Source organism: Glycine soja, chromosome 5 (assembly GCF_004193775.1).
Source record: "Glycine soja cultivar W05 chromosome 5, ASM419377v2, whole genome shotgun sequence".
NCBI classification, from domain to species: domain Eukaryota; kingdom Viridiplantae; phylum Streptophyta; class Magnoliopsida; order Fabales; family Fabaceae; genus Glycine; species Glycine soja.
This window is the reverse complement of record NC_041006.1, coordinates 44120271-44140053: the sequence shown is the minus strand read 5'-3', so window position 1 is coordinate 44140053 and position 19783 is coordinate 44120271. Positions and strand designations below refer to the sequence as shown.

The 19783-nt window shown below is 34.4% G+C and overlaps 2 protein-coding genes and 1 long non-coding RNA gene across 6 annotated transcripts; 2 read left to right on the top strand and 1 right to left on the bottom strand.

Moving 5' to 3' along the window:
- Positions 1–1311: 1311 nt before the first annotated feature.
- On the top strand, positions 1312–6661 carry LOC114413757. The gene is made up of 5 exons (XM_028378305.1): positions 1312–1751; positions 2875–2936; positions 3020–5248; positions 5403–5499; positions 5767–6661. Exons 1-5 carry the CDS (start codon positions 1637–1639, stop codon positions 6363–6365), a joined length of 3102 nt encoding a protein of 1033 aa, XP_028234106.1. The 5' UTR covers positions 1312–1636; the 3' UTR covers positions 6366–6661.
- Positions 3325–5864, bottom strand: LOC114413758. The gene is made up of 3 exons (XR_003666983.1): positions 5749–5864; positions 5151–5653; positions 3325–3451 (listed from the first exon to the last, which is right to left on the bottom strand). It is a non-coding gene; the product is annotated as an uncharacterized LOC114413758 (long non-coding RNA).
- Positions 6662–7291: 630 nt separating the features above from the next.
- LOC114413756 (putative D-cysteine desulfhydrase 1, mitochondrial) lies at positions 7292–10904 on the top strand. Of its 4 annotated transcripts, none has more exons than XM_028378301.1 (9): positions 7292–7510; positions 7583–7648; positions 7717–8022; positions 8141–8232; positions 8578–8670; positions 9056–9113; positions 9187–9300; positions 9659–9756; positions 10518–10904. In XM_028378301.1, the coding sequence occupies exons 1-9, from the start codon at positions 7394–7396 to the stop codon at positions 10720–10722; spliced, it is 1149 nt and encodes a 382-aa protein (XP_028234102.1). In that variant the 5' UTR covers positions 7292–7393; the 3' UTR covers positions 10723–10904. The 4 variants fall into 4 exon arrangements, with proteins under 4 accessions (XP_028234102.1, XP_028234103.1, XP_028234105.1 ...); XM_028378302.1 differs by having other exon boundaries at positions 7293–7501; XM_028378304.1 differs by having other exon boundaries at positions 7354–7501; positions 7603–7648.
- The last annotated feature ends 8879 nt before the right edge of the window (positions 10905–19783 follow it).

The window sequence follows — 19783 nt, the reverse complement described above, 5'->3', positions numbered from 1 at the left end:
TCAACCTATTTACTTCACATGTTTTTTTACTGGGACTTCACGTGTTATACAATTACAAACTAGTATTTTAACTCGTAGGGAGGAGCTAATTATTTTATGACTTAGGGGCTTGTCCCTCTGACTGTTTTTTTTGTTATAGAATTTTTAATATATACTACAAAATTGTGCCATGTGCCATGTAAATATACATTTATCACAAATAATCATTTAATGTAAATAAATATTAGTTTAAAAGCTTTGTTCATTCAACATATACATTTATATACCTGACTTCCATTCTTTGAAAGTGAGAACTGGAGAATATTTAAACATGAACGTAGCAGTCATCAATATTGGATAGCATTGAATTATTTATAGTAGCCTTGAATTATTTATAAAATAGCCATGACGTTTTGACATATTTCATACTGGAAAATGACATGCAGTAAGAATTCGTGTTACACGAAAACTGTATAACACATTAAACCTATGATAAGTATTATTATTTTTTTATATAAAATATTATTGTTCTCTTTTTAATTATAATTGTTATTGTGAAAATATGACTTTTTTTTAGATAAATGTTTTATTTTTATTTTAATAATATTATTGTTCTCTTTTTATATACGTTATTACTAATTTATAGTCTATAAATAATTATAATTACAAAACTTCAGCAATTTTCTCTTTACATTGATTTGATTATAAATGATTTGAGAATTAAATAATATTTATTAATTTTTGCTAATGTGGTAAGCTAAATTAGGAATATTGTATAAGAATTGTCAGTTTGAAGTTTGAGATACACTAACAATCATTCTCTCTTAATTTCTTATATTTCTTGTTTTCTCCTCTTGTCTTTATTTTTTGGATATTGTTTGTGAGACTTTAACGTGTTTATAGCCTTTAGTGTATGGATTTAAACACATTACTATGTAAACCTTGGGGAGACAGAATACCCACTAGGGTTGGCCTAGTGGTTAGAGGTTTTGAGTAGTATGTATGAATTCTTAGGTTTAATTCTCAATAGCACCGCTGTAAGAGACAAAAAAACATTGAGAAGAAAAGAGAACAAAAGAATATTATGCGACAAAAAGAGAACATTTGTGTCAATATTTTCAGACACTAAACATTGATTCAATAATAAAAGAAGTTTTAGATGGATTGATTTGTCTGTCACGCTCTCACTCGCACACAGAGCGAGCTAGGACTAGAAAGCGTCATGGCACTGACACATGTATTCTTTGTTTACAATTACAGAGTTGGTATATTTTAATAAGGTTTGGCCCCATTGGCATTATGTCCACGATGAATGGTATATTGTAAAGGCAGTGAAAGAAGCTTTGGGAGGAAGCTCCATGTTGAGATGAGATCTCACCTTAGGAATTGCTTAGAATAGAATAAAAGCGAGATGCTTACACCAACATACACGCACCGAGTGAGTGATAGAGAGATATAACTTTCACGTCAATCTTTCTCAGTGTCAACTAGTCTACTCTAGTCACATAACAATTACAATGTATTGCTTGATGACAGAGAACAGACCACACCCCTCACCCAACTCTGATAGTACCCTCTCAACCATTTCTCCTCTCTTGTATCGTGAAACAAAGAAATACGCCCAACACATTATTCCAACCTGAATCTTATTGAAAAAATGGCCAAGAGATCAGATTTTGCCCAGAAGCTCCTTGATGATCTGCGGCTAAGGAAAGAACGAATGGCTTCTTCTCAGACTCAGAGGTCAAACCAATCCCACCATTTGCCTATAGGTATGTCTCTGCAACATTATTTTCATTTTAACTTTCTATGGCGCCTCTGCCTATAAATTAGTCCTGTTGCCTTCGGAAACTTCTTATGTGTTGTTTGTGTTGCAATTGATTAATAACAACATATAATGCCTTGTTACATGCTATGAAATATGAATGTTTCATTTCACAATTTCTTTTTTCTCCCTCTTTCTTTGCCGGCATGATACAATACATGTTCCAAGTTCAAGAAATTATATTTGACCCGGATGGATACTTATCAAGTTTGTTCATTGTCGTTAAATGAGACTTGTGCCAAAAATAGACAAGAGCAATTAATAGAGCACATTTTTACAAACATTAGAAGTAGGGAGTAGTTATGATATATTCAAGAATCAAGATTAAATTTTTTCCCGTATTTGTTCTGTACTTTGCTATTGAGATTGTCACATCAGATCTGTGGGTCATTGTTGTCTTTAACTACATATTTTTTCCCGCTAATATGGCATATAGGGCAAGAGATTGCTTTTGTTCCCTGAGCAAGAAATTTCAAATCCCTTGTTGAAAGCTATCGTTCAAATCAAACATCCAACCACCTTCCCCACTTACCCAATAATATTTCAAATAGACCATTGACGAGTTTCTATCAGTGTTTATTTCAAGCACATGTGTTGGTTTAAATTGAAAAGAATTTCCGGGAAAAGTGTAGTCCTTTTGTCTATCTAATTTCATCGGTGAGGCAGTATTTTACTTACGTATTACACTCTTTTGGTATTCTCTTTATGCATTCTTATAATTATATGAAATCTCATGTTGGGCCTACTAGTAGGAACTGAAGTTGAACGCAAGTTATTCAGTGATATATACATGAGATTTTACTGAATAATAAAAGTGCTTCAGCTTCCGTTTTCTAGTTCCATTTACTTAAAAGAAACAGAAATTCAACAAATGGGAAGGGACAATTATAGTTTGTAATCTTAGAAGCACATACGGTATTAACAGGGTGCTTGCGTCGTGTGTAGCAAAATTACTTATAGATTTAGACTTGAGAATTTTGTGGCATGACAATAGCTGTTCATGTCAAACAGAATTTTTTTTCTTTGAGAGAAGTTTATATGATATAATTTTGCTAAACATGTTCAAACAGATGCATATGCTTACACCAAACAAACATACAGAGGATCCAGACATACAAAAGCTACTGAAATTGTAAGTCATCATTTCGTATTCTATACATAAATTAAAGCAGACAGTGAATGTTTTTGTAGTTTAAATTGTTTGATTCTCTGCAGGTCAGTTCCAAAACTGGGGAGATGCTGAATAGTTCTAGCAGAAGCTACAGATCAGTAAACAACGGACAAGTTTCCAATCAGATGGTTACATATGGAAAAGGTCAGAGCTCAAGGCAAATGGGTGATATGTCCCTTGCCCTGGCTTTTGCATTTGAGAATGGAGGGAAACTAAGAAGGAATGATTCAATTATGGGTTTCCTTCACCAAATTAAAAGGGGAACATTGGAATTCAGCATGTCAGAAAGACAGTTAGCTTCAACTAGCAACTATCCTATGCAAATAAGCGAGATATCCAAAGGTGCACAGAAACTAAACCAGATATTGAGAGCCTGTTCCAATGGTCTTAACATGGACTCATATTCAATACAATTTGCAAAGGAACTATTACAAGGAGCTATTGATTTGGAGGAGTCCCTCAGGATGCTAGTAGACCTGCAAAATAATTCACAGTTTATGATTACATCGCAGAAGAAAAATCGAATAACACTATTAGAGGAGGATAATGATGATGACAATGACACAGGGATGGAAATGCAACTGGCACAGCCAACTTTCTCTTTCAACAAGCATACTGCTGAGAACATCCAACAATTTGGAAAGGCTATTTTCATGCAGAGGCCAATTACTCTTACCAGCTCTAAGGAAGGTAGAAACTCAAATAATGAAAACAAAAATGTGAAGAGACAAGTTTCTCAGAAGCGATCAACTAAAAGTAGCTCTGACATTAAGAATGTCAATGCTATTTCAGAAGGGAAAAACCAGACGGCCTCCAACCCAGAGAAGGGCAGGATTCCAAATGTAATAGCCAAATTAATGGGGCTGGACATCCTTCCTGACAAAGTGGAAAAGGAATCAAAACGGGCAATGCTCCAGAAAAGAGAAGGAACATCTCCCAAGCATGCTGCTAAAGGAAGCACTAAGAAGACTGAACTGAAGAGCAAAGAAACAGATAATTTGATGCCTATGAAAAACCAAAAAGTGATAGAAGCCTTCAAAGTGCCTGCAACTCAGGGTAAAGAGATGATATTCGGAGCAAATAAAAAGTTGCTTGTCGAGAAGACCAGCTCTGAGGTGGCGGTTCGGAATGGAATAATAGCACTGAAAGGATTTGACAAACCCAGCATAAAAGCAGACAAGCCTACTAAAAGTTCCCCTCAAAAGAACCTTACCAGAGAAAGTCAAAAGGATGTTCAGGAGATAGGAAGAAAACAGAATCACCCAAATAACAATAACAGGGAACAGAAAGGCACAAGAAAAGGCAGAGCCAACGATCCAATTCCCAACAATCAGCCGGAACAAGTGTGTGAAAGATCACAAGTTAATTCCTTAACTCAGGAAGACAAGGAAATCGATGGAAATACTGTTCAGTGCGAAAAAAGACACACAAACACGCACGTCATGAACAATGAAAAGAAGCCTTGGAACAATGTTGGAGTTCAAAAGTCATACGTACTCTCCAAAAATGGGCCTCATGAAGAAAAGCATCGCAGAGAACAGAAACTCCAGCTGAAGGAAGAACATATGTTGATGATGAGACCACAAGGAGGGAGTGAAATGGCTTCCAAGAATTCACCAAAATCCCCTCATCAATTGATCAATCCTCAGAAGAAGCAGCTATCCATGAACCAGGTCACACTGTTTAAGAAAAGCTCTGGAGAAAAAAATGTTGCTTCTATGAAATCGGAAGGCTTGTTAACTAATCACCATGATCTAGTCAGAGATGAAGCATCCAATGCCACAAATGAGAATGTAAAAGAAAGTATCCATAGGAAGTCAGGCCAAATTTCCTCTCCAAGAGATCAAGAATTTGAACTAGCTAAGCGAAATGGCATCAAAACTTTGATGGATGAAAAACACGTCAATAAACTGGCCAGCAAGAAAATAAAGAATACTAGAAAACAAAAAGTTGGCATGCCTGGAAAGATTGATCAAGTGTTGACTGGAAGAAATGGAGCCAAGCTCATCACTAAACAAGGAAAACAACAGATTCCCACTCCTGACAAGTTCGAAGTTTTGAATGAAGCAGAACGTGAAAGGGTTAGCATGCTCAGAGAAACAGATGCGCACATCATTAACTCCAATGAACCAGTATCTGTGGCTGTGACTGAACCATTGGATATGAGGCACCAACCTTGTAAAGAAGCTGAACTGCCTCCTACATTATCCAGTTCTGTTGGTGGAGAACTTCAAAGCCAACAAGAATTGGTAGCAATAGTTCCCAATGATTTGGTAAGCTCTTTTTTACCAGCATCTGAAACTATCACATATTGAGAACAAAATAAAAATTAAATGGTGACAAGATTTCTTCCCAAAAGAAAGAAAAAAAACACGCCAAAATTCAGTGACAAGCAGCTAATATAATCCTTGTTGAATGAATTTATAGTATTGCCAAGATGTGCAATCATTGCAAGATGAAGCTGTTCCTGTGGCAGCAGATGAAGGATCCGTAACTGGTGAAGTCGCATTACATAAAACAAATGGTGAGTATGTATAACTATAATTTTAGATTCAAGTTTTGTTTCCCAAAAAGAAAATAGCTTCTCATGTTATGCTGTGTAATGCATTCGGAAAGTTCCCTTTACCAGTTCTCGTTCATTATCTTCCTTCGCCCTTCATATAGTTATAATCTTTCTTCTGGTTCATCGATCATTGGAAAAAAGTTAGAAAATAAATAATTCAATAAAAAATATAGATGGAAAGAATCAATTTAAGTATTAGATGTTACTTACATTTGTCTAATATCGCAGGACTTGATGAAGAGAGATTGTGTGTTAACAACTCAAACCTGAATATTTCGGAAAAAAGCATCCAACAGCCACTAACAGAAAGTGAAAACTGCCTCAAGTGGATTCTGGTCATGAGTCAACTATTCGTCAACACTGCAGAAGCACTTTTCAAACTCAACATCCCGTTTAACGTTCTTCAAGGTGGTGGTCGGGAGAATCAAGACGAAGGTAGCAAACTCATATTAGATTGTGGGTATGAAGTGATGAAAAGAAAGGGGATACGGCAGGAACTCAAAGTTCATAGTTATTCAAGGATATCAATGGGAAGCATGAACATAATATCCTTAGATGACTTAGTTAGGCAGCTGAATGAAGACATGGAGAAGCTTAAGTTGTATGGAAGGAAAAAAAGTTGCCAAGCCGATGATGTTGAGGACTACCAGTCTAAAATGCTTGAACATGATGTTTATGATAGAGATCCAGACATGAACTGCATGTGGGATTTAGGTTGGAATGATGAGACAGTTGCGTTTATCGAGAAATATGATGTTATAAGGGATACAGAAAAGCATATCCTTAGTGTTCTTCTGGATGAGATCACCGTAGATTTTTGCATGTGACAACACTGCTAGCTGCTGTAAGGAAGGGGGACACCGAGCCAAGTTTAATTTTTCATGCATGTGTAATTTATAAGGATAAGGATTTGATTACTGCAAGTTTTCATTTAGAAATTCATTCTGTTTTTTCGAATCAGTTTAGTGTGGTTCACAAAATCAAATCAAAGCATGTCTTATTTTGTTTTCCCTGTTCACTCCTTCCCTCTCTCTTTCTTGAATTGACCCACACAAACCAAAACATAGCGGCAGAAGCTACAAAATGTGTAATCATTCCTGAAATTGAATTTTTTAATTCCTTAGCTCATGACACTATTCTTTACTGATTTAATTATGCGACATGAAGAAAAGGGCGGCAGATGCTAGGTACAATGTATTAACAAAGTCCGACGAACTTGATAGTGTTGTTTAAGTATATTTATTTAGGGTTAATTATGTATTTAGTCAATGAGCTTTTTCAAGTTTTTTACTTTTTGTTTTCTAAATAAAATTTTGATTGGTGTTATTCTATGATGTTTTCTAAAGAAATTAACCGTTACAAATTGTAATAAAATTAGTATTACATAGACATGACAAACACTAAACAAAATTGTAATAAAATTAGTATTACATAGACATGATAAACACTAAATAAATCGATACATACAATTATTAAATTATTCTTAAGTTATGTGATGTATATTACTTATTTATTTTTATTAGACTTTTATACTAATTTATTGTCTATTATTTCTATACTTTTGAAGAACAAACATAGGAGGAATGCATGTGAAAAAGAGATAAAATTTATTTTGAAAATGGTTACGCAGAAAGAAATTTGACAATAATCGTTAAAAAAATGGAGTAAATACTAGACAGGGATAAAAAAAAATGAAAAATATTGTCCGTACGACGAACCACAAATTGTTTATGTAAAGAGTTGGAGTAAATATTGGGTGCATTGGGAGGAGATATTTATATTGGGTGCTAGTGAGTGATGGCGATGAGGGTGTGAATTCTAAAAGGAAAGAACAGCTGAGCTGGTCAGAAAATCAATGGCATCATCCTTGGGTTTTGAGTTCCTGACGAAGAAGCCTTACAGTCCTCCATCCTGGGCATCCCATCTCCACCCTTTACCTTCCCACTTCTTCTCTCTTGCCCATGTTTGTTTTGTATTTCTCTTTTATTATTCTCTTTCTTCTTCTCCAATTGCTTCCTTTTCTTATTCTATCTGTCTGTGACAGCTTCCCACTCCAATTCACAGATGGAACCTTCCCAATCTGCCCACCAATACCGAGCTGTGGATCAAGGTTCGTACGTACCTATTCTATTCATTTCATTCATTCGCACTCACTCACTCATCAATTGTTGCGTTTAGCGAGACGACCTTTCCGGAATGCAGCTGAGTGGTAACAAAGTGAGGAAATTGGAGTTCCTGATGGCCGATGCCATTGCGCAAGGCGCCGACTCTATCATCACAATCGGAGGCATTCAGAGCAACCACTGTCGCGCCACCGCCGTTGCCGCCAAGTATTTAAACCTTGACTGTTTTCTCATCCTCCGCACTTCTGACCTCCTCGTCGATCAAGATCCAGGACTTACTGGCAATCTTCTCGTCGAACGTATGGTTGGAGCTCACGTTCACCTCATCTCCAAACAAGAATATGCCAAAATTGGCAGCGTGGTCTGTTTAGTGTTACTTCATTACTTCTTCTTTTCTGTCAGCTATATTATTATTATTATTATTATTATAGTTATTCTTCTTCTTCTTCTTATTATTTATCTATTCATCTTTTTCTTAGACACTCACCAATGTCCTAAAAGAAAAATTGATCAAGGAAGGGAGGAGGCCATATGTTATACCCGTTGGCGGATCAAACTCTTTGGGAACATGGTCAGTCTGACTATATCATTAATTAATTGCCTTTTGTCTCAAATCTCATATGAAATTATTTTTTCCCTTGCTTGAGCTTTTGGTCAATCCTTCTCCGTCAATGTGCATTAAATGCACCCTTATAGTTAAGCTTTGTAGGTACTACTACTTGGTAGGATGGTCTTTTACCATGGTCTAAATAATACTCTTTACCCAAACATGGTTGTTGATTTAATATTTTTAGCTAAATTGGCAAGGGCCTACATAGATGAAACTTTTGAACTGCATTGTTCCCAACTCACGATCATGGATACTTTATTATTTATTTACTTTACATTCTTAGTATGTTTCAATTATTCCTTTCAGGGGTTATATAGAAGCAGTACGGGAAATTGAGCAGCAGATTCAGAAGGGGACAGGCAATGTCAAGTTTGATGATATTGTTGTTGCTTGTGGCAGGTTCTGCTCTACTTGATTTTTTTATCTTTTCATCAGTGACCATCTCCTTCTCCTTGATTGGATTCTCTTTATGTCTGAGAAGCTGGTTTTTGTAACAACTTTCTGGCATCTTCTAGTATGTATGTTGTAATCGAGTGCTGATAAAGATCTCCCTCTAAAGGTGCGAGTTTAGTATAGTAATTAGTAAACCAAGATCCGGTGATTAAATTACTAGTGTCAATGCTTTCAACTCATAATTTACAACCAAACTTCTAACTGAATGTGAGCTTAATCAGTGTTATGGTTCATTTTTTAGTTGATACACCACCTTAAAAGAACATTATCTTTTAAATCATAGTTAATTGCATTTTCATCTATTTAACATCATACATTTATTAATTTTCAGTGGTGGCACAATTGCTGGTCTGTCACTAGGATCGTCATTGAGTGCATTGAAAGCAAGGGTATCTTCCATTAAGACAACTCACATAATCCATGTTTTTCTGAGCCTTTTATGTCATTTACGGCTCCCTGCAGGTACATGCATTCTCTGTTTGTGATGACCCAGATTACTTCCACAACTTTGCTCAAGGCTTGCTTGATGGACTCAAGGCTGGCGTTAGCTCAAGAGATATTGTCCACATTCAAAACGTGAGTATCTTGGTAGAGTTGAAGTGTTTAAACAGTCTTTTTTTTTTTTTCCTGGTTGGTAAGATTTATAAAGGTTCTTTTGTTGAAGTATGTAAAACATGCTATTTTTCTTTGTCTTTCTCTTTTTGGTTTTCATGCTATATTCAAATCGGATAACTCCTTAACTGAAGGGGAAAAGAGTACATACTGGTAATTATTGAGCAAACAGGCGATAAACTCTCGCAGACCTAACATGCTTGTGTGTCAAATCATTACATGAAGTCTGTACAAACACATACATTTGTGATCTGGAAAACTTGCTTCGTCATCTGGGTGAACAATGCTTTTTAATTGATAATGAGAATTTAATTGTTTACAGGCCAAGGGTCTTGGCTATGCAATGAATACATCGGAGGAGCTTAATTTTGTAAAAGAAGTTGCTGCCACTACTGGTGTTGTTCTTGACCCAGTATACAGGTATTTATTTGTTCCATACATTGTATACAGTCTAAGTGCTCTTTAAGAACGAAATTACTTTATCTTCATTTTTTCACTAACAGAGGACCATTCTTTGTACATCACACGAATCTCATGTTCACAAACTCAGTAGCTTTCTCTATCTTATTTTAGTAGCATTATCTTAACTAATTAATTATTATTCTATAGCTGGAAAATAGTTTCTTGGTAAGTGAAACCAAAACGCCATGTCATATTTGTATATGTATCTTGTAAAAGTTTGTGTTGATGGTATCCTTTGAACTTGGTGAACCTTCTGAAAAAGATAATACTAAAAATTGATGTAATTTTTTTATTGGCATCATAAAACTCATGTAGTTTACGTTCATCTTCAGTTTATGGCTAATCATTAATCTTCAAGAGACAGAAAATAAGTCCTATGGAAAAGTTTGTGAATTTATAAAAACTTAATTATATAATACTAAAACTTATGGGCCTTGCATGTTAAGAAGCTGGTACCATTCATTAATTCCTTGTAATTACTTGTATAAGAAAGTATTAAATGTTCTTTTGCATTTCCAGGTATTGAATTTTTTTTTACTTACGTATAATACTTCTTATTTTAATTCCTTTGCGTATAGATCAAGGGTACTCCTCTGTATATTCCAAACTTGAAATGGAAAAAAAAAGCATTACTAATAGAAAATGTAATAGTTGGATGTTATGCATTGAATATTACTTAGTTTACTTAACTTCATATTCGGTTGTTAATACCCTCTCAGTGGTAAGGCTGCTTATGCAATGCTGAAAGATATGTCTGAAAATCCAAAGAAGTGGGAAAGGAGAAAGATCCTCTTCATACATACGGGTGGCCTCCTAGGATTGTATGACAAGGTCGATCAGTTGGCTTCTTTTGTTGGGAATTGGCAACGAATGGATGTCAATGAATCTGTTCCTAGGCAGGATGGTATTGGAAAGATGTTCTAGAGAAGGAAAATGAAAAAACCTGACGTTGCCAGCATCTATATTTTGTACTATCTTGCTCTAAATAAATTTTATACTTATATTTAATAGCCATATGCTCACACTGAATCCTGCCTGAAGTTACCATAAGATAGTAAAGTTCCAAAAACTTAAGTGACAAATAAATCAAGTTTTATTTATTTTTATTGTTGGTGCTTGTTTTAGATTAGAATGCCATTAATTTGTCGGTTAAAAGTAGTTATTTTTTTCCACTCGACTTAAATTATAAAATTCTCTTGAATTGGAAACCAATTTTTAGGTCACTATAACGTTGGTATAAAGTATTCAAATTATTTTGCGTATAAATAATATTTGTCAGAGATCTTGACTAGTTACCTTTAGTGAAATTTATCCAATCAACTATTTTTTTTCATTTATAAGACTTAAATTTGAGATATTACTTAAGGAATCTAAGCTCATTATGATAATTGGAAACTAATTTGATTTTAAATAATTGATTGCATTCTCCCAAGCATATATAATTGTAATCGCTTTTTTGGACATAATTGTGGAGGGACAAATTGAGTTTATTTGATAGTTAATTTTGGCTAATAATAATTAAAATTCCTTTACTTTATTATTGTTTTTAATGAAATAATAAAGAATTTAATATCATGTTAATTTTTTATCAGAAGGATTCAAAAGAAGTAAATTATAAGTGCTTTGAAGAATAAATGATACAAAAACTTGAAAAAGATAAAGATTGAGACAACTCACTTAGCGCACAAGACAAGCCTAGCGTGTTGTCTCGCTCAACGCTCAGTGCAAGCTTAGCACGAAAAAAAAGGCCCATGAAGAAACTCAAAGGCACGCTTGACGCGAAATCTCGTGCTAAGCGCGTGAACACCTTACTAAGCCTAGACAGTATCGCGCTCAGTGAGTGATCGCCCCGCTAAGCCCAGAGGAGCGCGCTTAGCGCGAAGTCACATGGATTTTAAGCTACCTTGGGTCTATAAAAGGAGTAGGAAGCAAAGGAGAAAAACACACCGAAACTCAGAACTTTCTATTAAATACACCTAAAGCCTCAACATCTCTCATAGGTGAAATGCCTTTCTCTCGCCATTCTCCTCTCTTCCTTTATCCATTCATTTTCTTCTTTCATTTACATTAACTCCTAAAGTGTAAAGTCTCTTATGACAATGGGAAGGTAAACCTCCTCTGTTTGGAGCCTAGTAGTCAACAACCTTGTAATGTAACTTATTTTACTATCTATTAAATGTAATTTTTGTTTCTATTGTCTCGTTTATGCTCTTCATTGTATTGTATGGATTGATCATTCATCCATTTGTTTAGGGATTATATATTGGAAAATGATAATATATAAAAGAACTGAGAAATGACATATAGACAACTCATTGTTAGGGATAGAGTGATTATGTTTTTCCTATGCATACATCTCCAAACTTCATGCAATTTACTATTTTATGTATGTAAAGGAATTTGGAAGAGAGAATAAATAAATTAGGTTCTTCATCGTGAGAGATTAGGGTTAAGTATCTTAGTAGATGTGGGTGAAAATTGGAATAGCATTAAATAAAGAAACACATTAATATTGCATCAAGGGTAATCAGGCATGTTAGGTCCCAACATATTTAAATTCTGAAGTTATCATTTATATTTAATCTTGTTTATTTTTGCATTTTATTTTCCAATTCCTTCTTTCTTCTTTTTATTTACAATTCATTATCTCTTGCTTGCAAATTGGATATATATCAACTCAAGTAGAAACAAGTCCTTGTGAATTCGACACTCGAACTTCCGAGTAAACTTTACTACTTAAGACAAATTGGTACACTTATCAATGAGTTAACAGCGAGGCATGACATTGAATGGGATCTTAGAGTATCTATTGTCCAGATGTCAACTTGCACATATTCAATTGGTATCTATATGTCTATATTTGCACATATTATTCGTATGTTTTTCTACGAAAGAATACGGGTATTATTCATCCAACAAATTGCTTATGTTTAGTTGATCTTTAAGTTCTCATATTTCAAACTCAAAGAACTCAACCCAGACCTAGCTATATATGATGAAGGGCAATGCAAGTAACCTGAGCATAACACTGGCAATAAGAATGTTATTACCATTGAAAGCTCGGGGTTCAAGTTTCATATATACCACTAAAAGATGAAGCTAATTGATTAATTTGTAACCCATTCAACACCCACTTTTAGATGCGGCGGAGAACTATGCGAGACGATGAATCCATGGCTCACAAGGAATGCTAGTTTATGGTGCAATTTTTTATGTAGTTGTAGGAGGTGATGGTTTTTGATGCAGTAGTTGCAACCATAATGCATGGTGGAACCCCTTTCTTCTATTCTCGCGAGCTGCAGCATCATCGCTTCTATGCTAGTGGTGATAGATGTTTAATTTTGCTTCAATAATACCTTCAACCTTTTTAATTGCATATATGACCCCATGATCCGACCTGAACCAATTTCATATATAGAGATCCAATATATATTGATTCAGTCCGGGTTGCCTACAAAAATATATAAATATTTATATTATTTTATCTAAGCGAGATGAATCTTTCTATGTTTCATTGTTGTCCTCTTCTACCAAAAAAAAAAATCTTTCTATGTTTAAAATTAATTTATGATATAAAAAATTATATTTTTGTATCCTCTATAGCTACAATATTGCTATTAAGATATAAACATAATATATACTATTAATTCATATACTTATTTTTTTGTAAATTTTAATATTAAAATTTAGATTAATTAATTTGTATTTTCATTTTTGTAGATATTAAAAATGTTTATCATTTCTCTATATCTAAATCATAATAAAATATTTCCTATTTATTATCACTGTTTATTACTTTAAAAATTGAGTATTGATAGTAAATAAAATGTTTAAATTCGTAGGAGACACTATCATGCAAAGTGGTCATTTAAACATATTATTAAAATGTAAATCTCCAATACATGCAATAAATACGCATGAACTTTAAAAAAGAAAAAATTACACATGCTACTAACTGATTACACTAACAACTCCCTAATTAATTGATTAATTATTTGTCAAATATCCTTGTGAAAAATTACATATCAGATTCTACTCCTTTAGCTAGGTAAAGTTGACTTTGATTTACGTCCTTAATACATATATTAATTGGTGGAGCAAGAGATTGGGGTTTCGTTCTCAATTAAAGAAAACGGTTGGGCTACCACTGACCGTTAGCAACCATCACTATTGCAAAACATAACTTTTATAACAGGGATTCAATGATGATTTTATGAAAATTATTGTTAATGAGATGATGATATTTTTGTAAATAAAAGTACTATTTCAAGGATGGTTTTTAAAAAAACATTGTTGAAATCACAAATCCACAATGATTTTTAGGAGAACCGTCATTGAAATCGATAATTCAAAGACGATTTTGGAAAATCGTCTTTGAAAGTGTAGTGTGTTTGTATAGTCTCGCGCCCTTAGCTTTTAGAGTCTTGTTAGAGCTACTCTCTTTGCGATGTTATTCGGCAAGTGCACCGAGTCATGCAAGTAATATAAAACAGTAAGAACCGAGTATCGTATTCACAAGGAATTTATTTCACTCAGAAAATATATGTTCAATGAGCAAACATTTGTACACAACCAAAAACAAAATAAATATCAAGTTGAGTTTTTGTGTGAAAATCTAGTTAACTATAAACTAAATATCTACAGTTTGAGAAGTAAAAACAGTCAAGTGAAAAAGCGTTGGGTCGTTCTACTAAATCTACCTTGACGTTGCTATATATTTTTCTATATCTAATGTTATCCTAGTGTTCTTATGTTGAGAAATTACCCAAACCAAGATCCCTCGAGTGAATGGGTCAAACTCTCTTTAAACTTCGTCCTTGATCCCTCAACAAACTCAGCCTAAAAGAGTTGCATTAAGTCTACAACATAATATGGACTAGATCGCTGCACTCCATTCCTAGACATACAGTTTTCTAGCTTTCTCTATCAAGTTCTAAGGCTTTAAAGCACTTTCCAATGCTAAAAATCTTAACTATACATACAAATGGGTGATCAAGCCACAAGCATGTAAAAATAAGCATAGATAGAAGCAATGAACACATAAAAAAAATATTAAATAGATAGTGAAATAGTATTACATCAAAGGTTCAACAGAACTTCCCAACCAAGAGGTTTAGCCTTTCATTACAAGTAATGAACTTTCAATACAACCTCTAGAACCCTAATCTTACTCCTCTAACCTAGACTCTCTTGGTGGCTTCATTTCTATTGCTCTAGCTTCTCCTTTTTCTCTGTTTTTCGACTCCTCCCTGAGTTTTTGCCAACTTCAGTATTTTAAAGACTCCTTGATGTTTCAGATTCTAAAGGCTCGCTTAGCGAGAATGACTCACTAAGCGAGAGTAAGTGAATTTTGACTTAGCGAGCTGGGCGCACTGAGCGCGGGAAGAGACAAACGACTCGCTGGGCGAGCTTGCGGCGTCCTGAGCGAGCACATCTCTGACTAATCCTCTTCTAGGGTTTCCCAGCACGCTAAGCGAGCTGCATGCCTCGTTTAACGGATGTCACTCGCTAAGTGCATATGCCTCGCTTGGCGAGACACCAGCTGCTTGAACCTTCTTTTCTTTTAGCCTGAAATTGAAGTGGTTTTGACATTAATTCACAAAATGGGAGTATTCACTGTATAAAATCAAACTAAACATGAGGATATGTATAATTCCTACAAAAAGAACCATAAGTTGGGGGAAAGAGGTTAATTTTATGTAACTATTCAATACAAAAGTTAGTCGTAAATAACGACTAACAAGTCCCTCACTCGTACCCTGGTCTCTCAGTCTCTTTACACCCTTTCTTTCTTCGTGTTAGTCACCGTTGAAGCTGTCCAGTGCCACCGTCGAAGGTCGTTCGTGTCATCATCATCGTTCCATACCTGGGCCCTCGCGGTCACTTCCCTCTGCCTCACCATTTGTGATTCATTTTCCCTCTTTCCCCTCTTTCCCCTTCGCAGTCTTCCTATGTTTGTTGAGTTACTTATTAGTTTGTGTGTGGTTGATTGGAACATATATATTTGTTCGCTTATAATAATAGAACACCATTGAACGCTTCTTTTAATATATATATATTTTTGTAATTTTTATTTGTCTTCTTACTTGTTAGTTTATGTTTCTGGTCTGTGTATATTCCTTTTATCTCCATACAAACTCCAACCAATTGGATTTGCCCAACTGTACCATCTCCTCCATACTGGTATCCTCTATTAGACCATGCCAAATTCTACAAACCTATAGTAAAAGAAGATGCAATTTCTCATTTAAGAATATATATATATATATATATATATATGCCATTGGAATGTGACTTATAATAATATTGTCCAACATGAACATCTAAGAAATTTCATGTTGGATAATATTTTGCTTTAAACACCTTTGTTACAATAGTATCTTGGTTGAATCAACAATTTTCAACCTTACTACCCTAGCATGGCAAGGTTAAAAGCATGCAAGTGCCTAAAAATCATTTCTCCAAACTCCTTCTTCATGGTCAATTTCTCCCAACTTAGCCAATTAATTCCTCTTATAGTTTGATCTTTAGAACCCCACCAAAATGAGTTAATCATTCTTTGTAATTCTTCTTCAAGAGTAGATGGAAGCAAAAAAAAAAACACTCATGCAATAAGTGGGAATTGATTGAGCAATAGATTTAAGAAGAATTTCTATACCCGACATAGAGATGTGTTTACTTGTCCTATTATGAAAACGGTTCCAAATTATGTCCTTAATATATGAAGCCAAAAATTGCTTTCTTATTCTTGACTATAATGGAAGGGAGGCCAACATATTTATATGTGCCAATAGCCTTTGTAACTCCAAGAGATGATGAAATGAAACACCTTTGAGTTGATAAAGTGTTGGAACTGAAGAAAATTTCAAATTTTTGGTAATTGATGAGTTGACTAGATGCCTGACCATAAGTTTCCAAAATTTTCTAGAAAACAGAAACCTCCTTATTGTCTGTACTACAAAATAAAAAATAAACATCAACAAATAAAAGGTGTGAAAGGATATGAGTCTCTCTACACACCTTGACACTATGGATATCACCTCTCATCTCATTGTTTTTAAGAACATCATAAAGGCCCTCCGTACATATATAAAATGAATAGGTAGGGAGACACTGGCTCCCCCTGCCTTAGCCCTTTCATTGGAGAAATTTGTCTTACAGGATCATCATTTATAACAGCAGGAAACTAAATTGCCTGAAGACAAAAACTCATCCATTAAACCCATTTGTCATGAAATTTTATTTTTCTCAAAACACTAAACAAATAGCTCCAATCAATTCTATCAAAAGCTTTGCTAATGTCAATTTTTAGAGCAATTTCACCAACCTTACCCTTCACTTTACATCTTATGTAGTGAATAACTTATGAGGCTAAAAGTATATAATCTATATAATCTAGGATTGAGCAGTCTTTAACAAAAGCAGATTGCTCCAGGAGATACATTTTGGGAGAATGAGTTTGAGTCTGTTGGCTAGAACTTTGGAAATGATTTGGGGCTTAAATGTGATGGAAATCCATGAATATACCCAAATTTCTCAATTGATTCCTGAAAAAAAATTTCTTCACGTTGGGTTCCTGAAACTTCAAAAGTTTTATGGGAGATTCTTACCGTTATTCTCCGTCCAAAACGTGATAACGTGTTCATTAGTTGGACATGTCAATGATACATGTATGAAGCCACGTTAGAGGGTGGTACATGTCATCTGATGATGTCATCCAAATGCTATTTAAAAAACATTTTAAAAAGGAAAATTTTCTTCTTCTAAAAAAAAAGAATGAACTTGGTCTTCATAACAAGAAAAGGTATAAAAAATAGATGCATAATCAAAATTACATTCATAACCTAAGTGAAAAGAGTCCCTGCAATGCAGAAATTGAATCAAACCATTCATCAAAATACTACTCATAGCAACCGTCCATACTAGCCAACACAAGCAGTCACCAGAACAAGAACAATCAGGACTTTGTAAGTAAATTTCTCCGGGATGCCTGATACATCGGATCAAGTTTTATAGATACCATGATATAAGATCATGGTAATGAAAACTTCAATTTATGATAAAGTTTGTGAATATATGAATACAGGTTTTTGATGATGCCAAAGTATAATAAAACAAGATTGCTTCAAGAAACATGCAAGGTTAAGAGAGATTACTTCAAGATTAAATCAAGACCAAGAAAACAAAGATCAATAAGAAAGCTAAGTCTTAATCTATCTTTGTTAAAAGAGTCTCTTAGTGATTGCAAAGGTTTGGCTTCACAACTTAGTTTTTAAATTGATTATAAAAAGGTTTTAAAATATTTTTAACATTTTCTGAAAAATGTATTTTTCCACTAGTAATCGATTACCAAGCATTGTAATTGATTACTAGAAGCAAAATTATTTTAAAAAGCTTTTTCAGAAAGTTTGAAATTTGAAAATTAGAATTTGAAATTTGAAAATTTCAAAAAAGCCTTTTGAAAAGACATGTCTCTTCAAACCATTTTGATAATGGGTTTATATATATGTGTGTCTGACTTCGAAAAAAAGAGAAAGACATTCTAAGAGAACTTAATTGTCAAATGCTCTCTAAACAACTCTTGACCCAACAATTGCAAATCTATTGAGAATCCTTCTAGGAACTTTAATTTGTATTATCATCTCTAAAAGAAAGAAATTTCTCTAGGATCTTCAATTTGTATCATTCACTCTAAAGGCGAGAAATCTTTTTGTTCATCTTAAAACCCAGTTGTAATCAAGAGACAGTGTGTCTCTTGGAGTGTGAGAATCTTGAACACAAGGGTGAGGGATCCCAAGGTGTGTTCAAAGTTTGTAAATGATTTACAGAGATAATAAAAAATCTCAAGTGGGTTGCTTGAGGACTAGACGTAGGCACGGGAAGTAACCAAACTAATATAAATTGAGTTTGCAATTCTCTTTTCTCTTATCCCATTTATATTATTGCAATTAATTTTTGTCTTGCACATTTAAAGAATATCGATTAATTTGATTGTTGCTTCTTCTTCTGCATTTTAGATCTCATATATCATTTAAAGAGGGAATTGAAACTTGTTAGTGAAAAAATTTTGTAACTTAATTCATCCCCTCTTAAGTTATTGAGGTCACTTGTCCAACAAAGTTTTATACATGCCATGATATAAGACCACGGTAATGAAAACTCAAATTTAGTATCTTTCATTATAGAATCGTTCCTGACTTTTACCTAGCAAGTAGCACATTGCAATAGATTGCATATTGCAATAGATTGCATGTAACTCATTATTTTCCTATTAAAAAAATCACATCGAGAACATTGTAGTATATTCTAAAATTTAAAAAAACAAATAAACATAACAGACATTTGAAGTTTAGCGAGGTAAATTAGAGTTGAATGCAAAACATATTAAGAAAAGTTCCACTTCAACTTAAAAGAACAAGACATCAGAGATCCCAAACCAGAACCCTCACATTGTTGTTCCAATTTCTTCAATCTAACACCAAATTTCTCTTCCCCACTCCTACCCTTTTTGACAAACTCCCCAATCTCCCTCTCTAAACGAACCACCCTCAACTCCGAACCTAATGCTAAACCTAAAACTGAACCTCCCCTTCTGTTCCGAACCATCTCAATGAAACCCTTTAGAGCACTCTTTGCATAAATGCCCATAAGCAAAAGGTTTCTCTTGTTTTTTTCTCGCGAGAACTTCCAGGATCCTACGAATATTTCGTTAGGTTGGGTCGAGTCGAGGTTGTAGAGGAAAACTAGAGGTGACCAGTGTTGAACCGAAGGCAAAGGCGATTGGGGCAAGGCAAGTTTTATGTCGTAGCTCCTAAACCTTGCTTTAGCGAAAACGCGACTCACGATAAGGTCATAGAGGATTGACAAAATGAAGTGCTTCGACTTTCAAAAACGATGTCGTTGTTGTTCCCTTTTGGCTCTACTGGAACATGTGGAAGCTCTTTGGGTGTCATGGTTGGTTCGCCTCATAGTGTTTTATCACCGC

What these genes read in the sequence shown, in the direction of transcription:
- LOC114413756 (XM_028378301.1), top strand. Translation starts at nt 7,394, where the DNA reads ATGGCATCATCCTTGGGTTTTGAGTTCCTGACGAAGAAGCCTTACAGT. An exon ending in ATATTGTCCACATTCAAAAC is followed by an intron (nt 9,301 to 9,658) that starts GTGAGTATCTTG and finishes AATTGTTTACAG; the next exon opens with GCCAAGGGTCTTGGCTATGC. An exon ending in GTTCTTGACCCAGTATACAG is followed by an intron (nt 9,757 to 10,517) that starts GTATTTATTTGT and finishes ATACCCTCTCAG; the next exon opens with TGGTAAGGCTGCTTATGCAA.
- LOC114413757 (XM_028378305.1), top strand. Translation starts at nt 1,637, where the DNA reads ATGGCCAAGAGATCAGATTTTGCCCAGAAGCTCCTTGATGATCTGCGG. An exon ending in ATACAAAAGCTACTGAAATT is followed by an intron (nt 2,937 to 3,019) that starts GTAAGTCATCAT and finishes GATTCTCTGCAG; the next exon opens with GTCAGTTCCAAAACTGGGGA. An exon ending in CAATAGTTCCCAATGATTTG is followed by an intron (nt 5,249 to 5,402) that starts GTAAGCTCTTTT and finishes ATGAATTTATAG; the next exon opens with TATTGCCAAGATGTGCAATC.